This window comes from Corvus brachyrhynchos, unplaced genomic scaffold (assembly GCF_000691975.1).
Source record: "Corvus brachyrhynchos isolate BGI_N302 unplaced genomic scaffold, ASM69197v1 scaffold83, whole genome shotgun sequence".
Lineage (NCBI taxonomy): Eukaryota > Metazoa > Chordata > Aves > Passeriformes > Corvidae > Corvus > Corvus brachyrhynchos.
Genome location: NW_008238464.1, coordinates 1,061,430 through 1,070,705, shown reverse-complemented (window position 1 = coordinate 1,070,705; position 9,276 = coordinate 1,061,430). Strand labels below are relative to the sequence as shown.

At 38.0% G+C, this 9,276-nt stretch overlaps 1 protein-coding gene across 2 annotated transcripts in view; it reads left to right on the top strand.

Annotated features, from left to right (window-relative positions):
* Positions 1–9,276, top strand: part of VWA3B (von Willebrand factor A domain containing 3B) — a 62,048-nt gene that overhangs the window by 20,092 nt on the left and 32,680 nt on the right. For both annotated transcript variants that reach the window (XM_017737164.1, XM_008635798.2), the window contains exons 8-10: positions 3,938–4,054; positions 6,662–6,858; positions 7,473–7,627. In XM_017737164.1, coding sequence (XP_017592653.1) covers positions 3,938–4,054; positions 6,662–6,858; positions 7,473–7,627 — 469 coding nt within the window. The remainder of the gene's footprint in view (positions 1–3,937; positions 4,055–6,661; positions 6,859–7,472; positions 7,628–9,276) is intronic.

The following is a 9,276-nucleotide window of genomic DNA, read 5'->3' as shown; positions in this document are numbered from 1 at the left end:
AGGGAAAATGCAAATGGACTGAAATCAGGATTTTACTGATGTGATAAATCCAAACAGGGAAGTGTCTGACCTCCTTGTGAACAGTATAAGGCTCTGTTCTTAGGTGTGCTTGGTTTTTTACATTTACTTGATTGTCACAGGAAAAATTTCAGGTTGTGTGTGTAAAAAAGGGAATCATAAGAGCGTCATTCCCCTGTATGACATTGAAGTCAATGACCCCTGTGCTGTTTATTTACACTGACATGGGAAAGATCGAACCCTCTCTTTGGAGAGCCAGGATAATGGCTGAAGAGCAGCTACTTTGCTACTCTTTGCAAAGATCATTGCCTCTGCTTTTTTCTCGTGTGCTTTGTCTAGTCTCAGCAGCCTAACCTTGGCCTAGCAAATCTCTTTGCTAATGTGTAGAGAGTGATGCAGATAGCTGTTCTGTGATACCACATGGGATACAAAGTTCATTTGCTTTGTCCATTTGCCCAATGGAAAAGGGACAGGATTGGGCTGCAGTGAGTTTGAGTGCTGTTTGACCTGGCAGGTATGCAGGTAAAAGCTGTGGACTACCCTCTTATGCTTCTTTGTGCCTTCATTCATCCCCCTCTAAATGGAGATTTTAAAAATCAGTGCTTGAGGGTATATTTCTGTGTTCTACTGCCACATGGAGGCTGAGAAAGGGACTGGCAGTGAAGAAAATAAATTTCCCCATCTTCCCTTGCTAGCAAATTCATTTTCAAATAGATTGTATTCCATTATATTTGGATTTGCTTGCTTCCACGGTCTAAGTCAGATAATCAGACAAGTAAGAAATACTTCTGTTTTCCATGATTTGCTTTTGTATTGGTATTTGCTTCCTGTTTCAAAGATATTGTAGATACTTTGTAGGCTTTTTTTTGGGTTTTTTTTTTTTTTTTTTAATATAGGCTTTTCCATTAGCAATATGGAAATCAAATAGGTTACAGTGACTTGTCAAACCAGATGAGTTTGTTTGAGTGGAGGTACATGTGGGGAAGCTGCTTCTTTTGAGATTGTCTGCCAGTTAAATAACTGGGAAATGGAAATGAGGGAGTTATGAGTTTCCTTGTACATGTGCAAGTGTGTTTGTGCTTTTGCTTAGATCTACTGTCTTGCTTCTCTATTCGCTGGCGTCAGCAAAATGCTTCTGCCCCTTGCCACAAGCTTTCCCCACACCCTTCCTCATCCTCTTCCTCTTTTCCAAGGCCTCCCTTCTCCAGAGCAGAAACGCCTCTACCCGCGGGCAGGGCACTCCCGGAGCATTAGCCAGGGTGAGGCGCTCTGCACGGTCAGGATGGCTGCGGGCAGAGCCGAGGGAAGCCGACTGCGCTTGGCGCAGGCCGACGTGTGCGGCAGCGTGTTCAGGCCGGTCCCCTCCTGTGGGACTGGTGGCCACCCTCCTGCCATTGCAGTGGGGTGGGTTTTGAATCAGAACCAGGGCGTCCCCAGAGGTCTAGCTGTTACACTGCCAGCCAGGGCACGTGGGGAAGTGCTTCATGGCAGGGGGAACCAGGAGGACCCTTTCTCTCCCTGGTTAAAGTCATTTTTAAAGACAAAATTATTCCTGGGACATGGATGCCTGAATGTGTGCAAGAGACAGTGGGCTTGGAGTGGTTGTGAACTGCACCCTCCAGAAAGGTGACTTTCTTTGGCTGGTGATCCCCAAAAAATGGCACATCTGAGGTGCGAGCAGAGGGAATTTAAACCAAATTAAATTTGGGTTCATGCTTTCTTGGCCATTTACCAATGATATGCTTTGAGGGATGGGCCACAGTTGAGAGCCACATCTGGAAGATACTATGCCTTGCATGTGTATGTAGGTTTTGATTTTGGGGGTTCAGTTTTGAAAGATACAGGGGTTTTTTTTCCATTCCTCCTTAGCTGTAGGAGAAAAGAGGTTGAGGTAGAGGTGCAGCTGAGCTTCCTGTGTAGAGAGAGAGAGAGCTGCTGTGGATATCATTGCTTGCAAGCTTCTCTCCCAGTTGAATCCAGGAAAAAATGTTGTAAAAATGTTGACAAATAAAAGGTTTTCTAAGCAACCAGAATTTCCCAATGTGCAATTCTTGGTGCCTGCATTTGTCCTGTGTACCAAGTGACATCAAGCATAGTTGCTTTTAAGGGGCATGCAGTTTTACTTTGCTGTGCTGCAAGCATAAATAGGGAAAAAATATCTTCTCATATAATACCAATTAAATACATTTATCTTAATGGGGACAGTAACAATAATCCTGTAAAACTGATGAGTCTATAGCATCAATTTAAGGGGAAATGAAGCAACAAAATGATATAGTTGTTATTGTTTTAGAGGTAGTTGAAGTATACATATTTCTTTCACTATTTTCAAACTTTACATTAAAAATATTCATAAAATTAAATCTGGATGAAAGTAATTGATAGCTTGTGGAGGATATCCAGATTTAGTTGGAGACAGTGCCACTGGAATTGCATTCTTAACACCCTTAAACTTAGACTTATGTGCATGCATGGTTTGAATGCATGTGTTTGCATTTCTGGGGAGAGATTGCTTATAAAATAAAAGCTGACTTCTTTCTGAAATATTTGAAGAGAATACTTTTCTTAAGTTTAACAAGTAATGATTATAGCTGAGGTTTTTTCACCCTTTTGTGTTTTATGTTGTAGAATGATCTGCCTTACTAAAGCTTTTTGTGATTTCGGAAATGTTGATCTTTGTCCTAATGGTTGCAACAGATGTTTTTGAAATGCAGGAAGGTCCCAGGAGATGGCAGTGTATAATAACACAATTCAAAATATTTCTTGGAAGCTGAAAGCATTTCACAATTAAAATTGAGTTCTTATTTGTATTACATTCTTCTTCTTCTTCTTCTTCTTATTTCTGGAAAGTTTATCAAAGAACAAAATGATCAGGTTTGTTTGTTTACTGGTAGCCTACTTTAGTACACAAGTTTGCGTGTCTTATCTTTCATATAGTGAACCATCACTGTATATTAACTGAGCTACTGAATGATAATATACAGTTTGTCTTGTTCAGCATTTTTATGTGCAATTAATTAATGGGTTGTGATCTGCAATAGTTTGTAACATATATTTGTAGTTAGGATAGCTGATGATTCAGTTTCTTTTATATTTTTACTGTAACGCTGCACACAGTATCTCTGCATTGTCCTATATTACAGTTTAAACTCTGAGACTAACCTAATTTAACACATTTTTAATAATGATCATACTGCTTAGGTATACAAGGGGTCTCAATTTTAGTAGTTTCTCTTTGTGAAATAAATAAATATTTTTATTATTTTCACCAAGAAAGACATATCAGTCAAAATTAAGAAAACCTAAGAAAACCTTGTCTCAATTCCCGTTTTGGATTTTTCCATTTTTTTTTTTGACAATATAGCCTGGTAGTAAAAAAATTTTTTTTGGTAGCATTTGTTTATGACTGTTGAGAATTGTTGGGATGAAAATAAACTTATCTTTAGCAAAATTTCATCAGATAGTCATCAGGGAAAGAAGATTTAAATAAAATTAATTATGTACTTTAGGAAATGGAAAGAGTCAAAAATGTCTTCTCTTTAAAATGTCAAAACTGTGTTTAATATTTGGAGCCAAGTTTTGCAATGAAGTGCAGGGGGCAACAAGTGAATTTCAGTGTGGAGTTTTCTTATTATTTTCTGGCAGTGTTAAAATATATTTGCTTCCACTGTGGGAACAATCTGTGGCCAACTTTGGAGGTTAGGTCCAACATACTGAGCACCTCTCATATTGTGGAGCCAGCTTTGAGCCCTTTTTTGAAGTCTGTCAGAGAACACCACTTGTCATTGCAACAGGACCTCAAGAAAACAAGGTTATATGGCAACATCTGGATATACCGATGACTTTATGGTGATTGAGGAGTTATAAAAAGTTGAAATTGTATAAAAATGTGAAGCTCTATTTATTATTTCTTTTGCAGTAGCTGGTGTCTGTGAAGATGTCTTTTTGATCTGGAAGGAGCTGGAGGAAGCCAGGAGTACAGTGAGACAAGTTCAGAAAATTTTATCAGAATCTGACCGGTCTGCTTCTCAAGACGGTATCATTTATGTTTCTTTCAAGACAGCTACCATTACATTAACAATCAACATCTTTTTGTGAACAGTTTTGATTGCACATCAATTTGGGGATGATTTTCTCAGAAATGTCTATTTACAGGTTATAGCACCTCTATGTCTATATAGCACCTTTAATTGTTATCTAAATTTAGGATTGCTTAAAACTTTCCAATACAAATCTCTGTTTACTATGGCTTAAACTTGCTAAACTTTAACAGCTCAGGCTGAAACACACTATTTTTATTTTACCAGTGACTCGGTTTAGAAGTTACCTGGATTTTAAGATATGGAAATTACTTCGGGTTATTTTTCATTATCTCTTCCTGTCTGCCTGAACCAGTAAATCTTTAGCTTGTTCTACACAGTGCTGGGGAAATACCAATACTGTCCCATCACAGTTTTCTTGGGATAGCCTCCAACCTGGTAGCTAGTTCATTCCGTGTAAAGGGAAGAAGCGGAGGGATTGCATTTATGCAAAGGCAGGGGTCTGAAAACAATTCAAAATAAGCACTCTGACAACTCCTGTCTTAAGAAACATGAAGGAATACCTACATGTCTTCATTAAACCAGTAGTTCTTGCCATTATGTTTGGCCTAGAACATGACTTACCTGTTGTTCTGTGCATATTGATTGAATTGAGCCCTGTTGGAGACAGAAGCATAGCTGGTTTCTGTAGTTCTGTTCTGGAAGGTTTTTACAAGGGACAGTGAGAAGCTACTCAGCCCCGCTAGGATGGAGATGCTCTGGGCATGCTATGAAGCAGAATGATGCCACTGACAAGACTTAAATACTAAAAGCCTAGGAATCTGTGGAGTCTAGGCACCTTCAGCATTGGACTGCAACTGAGGGGGTGGGTTTTCAGGATCACAGCCAAGATCATCAGTACTTAGTTTCTTAATTAGTCCTGGTTTTAAAATACTTACATGGTATCCAGTGGTATTTTTTTGTGTAAGTTGATACAAGATGCAGGTTGAATTAGCACGAGTCATGGGTGATTTTGTGTAGCTCTAGTACTGTTTTTGCAGTTGCTTTCACTTTGTCCAGATGGAGGCTGGGACCAGGTGGCCTTTTCTGGATCATCTGCTGAGGAATGCTTTGTACAATCAGTTGGTCAGTAACTTGAACTGTTTTGACATGTGTGACTGGTGTGGTGATGGTAAAGATTTGAAGCTGAGAACTCTCTCTGGCTGCACTGGGTTTGAATTTCTGTCCATAAGATAACTATAGTTAAATCTAGAGGTTCTTTTCATCTCTGAAGGCACGATGTCATTTGTTATACTGATAAGAGCATCTTCTAAGGTAGCAGGACTTCCCATACGAAGTTAAACGTCTCTTCTGTAATGCATATGAACAAAGAGACCACAATAAAACTGCAAGGACAGCCTTAATGTCAATGTTTCCTGACTGCACAGCTTTAATGTTCTTTTAGTGTTTGCCTTGATACATAATAACTTCATAAATAAATTAAAAGAAATGAAAGTACAGTGTGATATATTTTTTAAGTTCTTCAGCATTATTTGGCTATTGCCCGTTGATCCAAATAACTGTAGTTTTTCAGTTTTCATGTGTTTTCTTCCCGGTTCTGCCTTCCTGATCTGTTTAAAATGTTTTGCAGCAAAATATCTCTATGTAAAGCATGTGGAAGAAAGAAAACAACAGTTTTCTTTTCAAAATTGTGAGCACATTTGTGACACTTGTTCTAAGGACCACAAGCAATCATAAAGCAAAGGTTTCCATATAAACAGGCTCTGATCGTGCACCTGCCCTGATGTTGGCTCATCTCTGTGTGTGTAAGGGCAGTGGATGCCTCCATAGGTTTATTTACAGGCTCAGGATCTCACTACTGTGGTCACTGTAGCTGCATCTAAACTGAGTAGACATTTATACCACCTTGGTCCACCAAAATTGAAGTGTGACAAAATAAATTCACCCTGCTATGAGACCCACTGCCTGGTCATTTGGTTTAGGTGTGGTTTACTGGGATAGTGATGAGTGAGTGGAGAGTCCCGTATCCTATTATTTTATCTGTATTATCTGTATACTGTACTGGTGTCCAGAGATGTGCAGTGCCCTACCTTAAGACAGCCCTTGGAAAATTTATAAGACAATTTGACATTGTCGTTTGCCTTTTACTTTAAATAGCTGTCTCTAAAAAGATTAGTGTTAACCAATGGTCTTGACTGTATTTTCAATTATATCTCTATTGTTTCATTTGCTCAAATGATTCTCCTTGAAGTTAGACGTCTTATTCAGGAATACTTTCTGGCATTTTGTAATTCAACTACTAAGAATATTCCTTTTATATGTTGATCTTACTATTTATTGTCTTTGCTCCCTGTCTTCTGGTGTTTTTTTCCCAGTTACAAAGGAATTTGTTGTAATGAGTTGTCTGATAAGAAAAAGCCCCACAGCCGAAGTAGAGACTACTAAAAATCACTCAGAAATATCTATTCACTGCAGTGCTGTCAGAGCAAGCAGAACAAGTTTGAAAATTTTGATTCCACAATCAGAGTCTGTTTTTGAAAATAGCTTATCCAGAATGAACCATGTTATGCAGGAGATTTTGTTTGTTTTATTTTCTTTATTAGCAAACAAAGCTGATCATCCATTACCAAAACATATAACTGACAAATATTTGACATCCGAGAAGTGGTTGCAGAAGTATGGCTTGAAAGCTCAGAAGCTCACACTGTATGATGCACTTGCTGATTGTGTTTTTCGCCATGTAGATGGGCTTGTTGACATAAAAACTAAACCAGAGGATGAATGTTCACAAACTGATGCTGTGAGTATTGTTCATGTTCCCTCACATCCTGTAAGTTGTTTGTTTTTTCTTTTAAAGTTTCAAAACTTGATTGATGGATAAATTGATGATATAGTATATGGCCTTGTTGTTTTGTAGTTTTTGTTAAAATCAGATAATTAATTACTGAGACAAAGAGTGTCTTAAAGAGCTTTTTGAGAATGACTGCTTTAAGGACTCCTTGCTGGTTCACATAAAATCTAAAAGGGAGAATCAGAACTGGCTTAAGCAATGCCTTGGTTTTCTTTGTCTTTGTGGGGCAAAGATTGCTTGTCATCTTTAGAGGATATGCTAGTCTCAGCTGCTGCAGTGTCTTGCAGGTCCTTAAAATATTTGGATTAATTTGTCTTCTGTTTGTTTTTCTCAAGCTTTACCATTGCACTGTTTGGTAAGCTTCTGGTTTTTACTAGCTGCAAGAACAAAACCAGTTTCTATGGAATCTTGCTAGGAGCAAATTCTGTGACCACCATATCCCATGTTTATTTCTACTCCTGTTCATGTGCAACAAGCATGTACCTTTGAAGTTTGTTCCCCAAATATTAAAGGCACTGCAAAATAGTATGTTTTGGACATAAAATGTGTTTTCTTTGTTGTAGGAGACAAAGAGGAAGGTAATTCATGCAAGATACTGTGACAAGTTTGTACATACTCTCTGGAAAGATGGATCTGTAGTTCATGTATATGTTACTACAGAAAAGTATAAGCAGTACAAAGAGAAAATGAGGACAGCTCTCAGACAAGTGGAAGGAAGGTTAGTGTTCTGTCACATAAAATCAGTTTGATTATTTTACGTGAGCGTTGAAAAGTTTGACATTTACTGTCATAATAAGTTGAAGTGGTTGATAAACTGACAGCAGTTTATCAGTACTAAGCCAGAAGTCTATTTTAAATCAGAATCCTGTATGTAGGATTTCTTAGTAGCCATAAAGGAAACCTGATGAGGATTTCGAATTTTTTTTCTCCTTCTTAAACACAAGTGTGAAAGTCAGTCTGCACATTTTTGAATTACTGCTAAAAGTGCCAAAAAGTATTGGGACTATAAGGTGGCAGACAACTTCAAGAATCATCAAGAAAACTCAGTAAACATTCATCCTGTGTACTTAGGATCCCTTGCAACACCAAGAAGCACAGCTTGGCTTGTGCTCAAGTGGTTATCTGCGTTTTTTGCAATTTTGTGTTGAAGACAATTTTGAACAGTCTAGATCAGAGTCAGGGCATAAGCTATTAAGTAATGCACGTGATCAGAAGTTCACTGCTCAAACTAGCTGCCTAGTTTACATTTATGCAGCTGTACAGACACTTAGGTTTTGTATGAGATCTACAGAAAAATAGGCAGTCTAAGGTAGACCTATTTTAGAACAGAAAAAATAAATGTTGCTCTCTGTTTTGTATATATGGACAACGAGATGTCTCACTGAAGAAAGCAGGATGTAACTTTCATTTTATTGGTGAATTTTTCATTTTATTGTTGCCTCTTGACCAAAAGTACAACAGCCTGATTACCTTTAGCAAGGTCAAATAGAGTTTTGTTATTGCTTCTGGTTTATCTTCATCTTACTGTATTTAAGGTAACATTTATATATGGTCAAAGGAAAATTTGAGAAAAGCAGTTTTGGTGAGTATGTATTTTTGAAATCCAAGTCAAGATTAAGGGCTTGCTGTTCTGAATGTTTCATCTAAACGTTAAGAAGTCTTGGTGGACCTCATCAAACACTTTGGGGGAAATAATCAGTGACAAAATAGCTATTGGTAGGTAATGTAACAGGATCCTTAAGTTTCCATGATATCATTATTTTTGAAACCTTTTGTAGAAATGAATATTTTTCCCAGGGCCATTATGTTCCATGTGTTAAATGTCTCTGTTTCAGAGTAGATGAGCATTTTATGACTGTCAAGGGAAATCAGATTTGGACTTGCTGCGGCCATTACTGAGGAAATGTTCTTGTGCACAGCAGTATGTATGCATGAATTTAACTGGCAGGCACATTCCAGTCCTGTTTAAAATGTAAATCTAATTCTGTATTTAAGGCTCAAGGTCCACAAACCACTGAAGCATCTGTGTTGTATTAAGCCTCTTTGAAGTGCTTAAGGTCCTTGGAGAATAGGTTCTCAAGTGGTTTCCTGAGAAGGGAGGCATAGTACTACGGACTTAAATGATTTACTGAGATAAGTCTGGAGAACAGATACAGGGACAATAGTTATAGTTGCTTCCACATTGGATTTCCCAGCCCAAACTACCTGATAACTGACTTTATAAAGGTGCTGTATTGTTTTGTCTTTTTTTTTGTCTGTGTCCAGATTTCTATTGAAATTAAAAATGTCTTGTGATGTTACATAGGGACAGGGGACTGATTCATCAAGGGCTTCTGACAGTGACTACTAACAGGTGCTTAGGGAAAG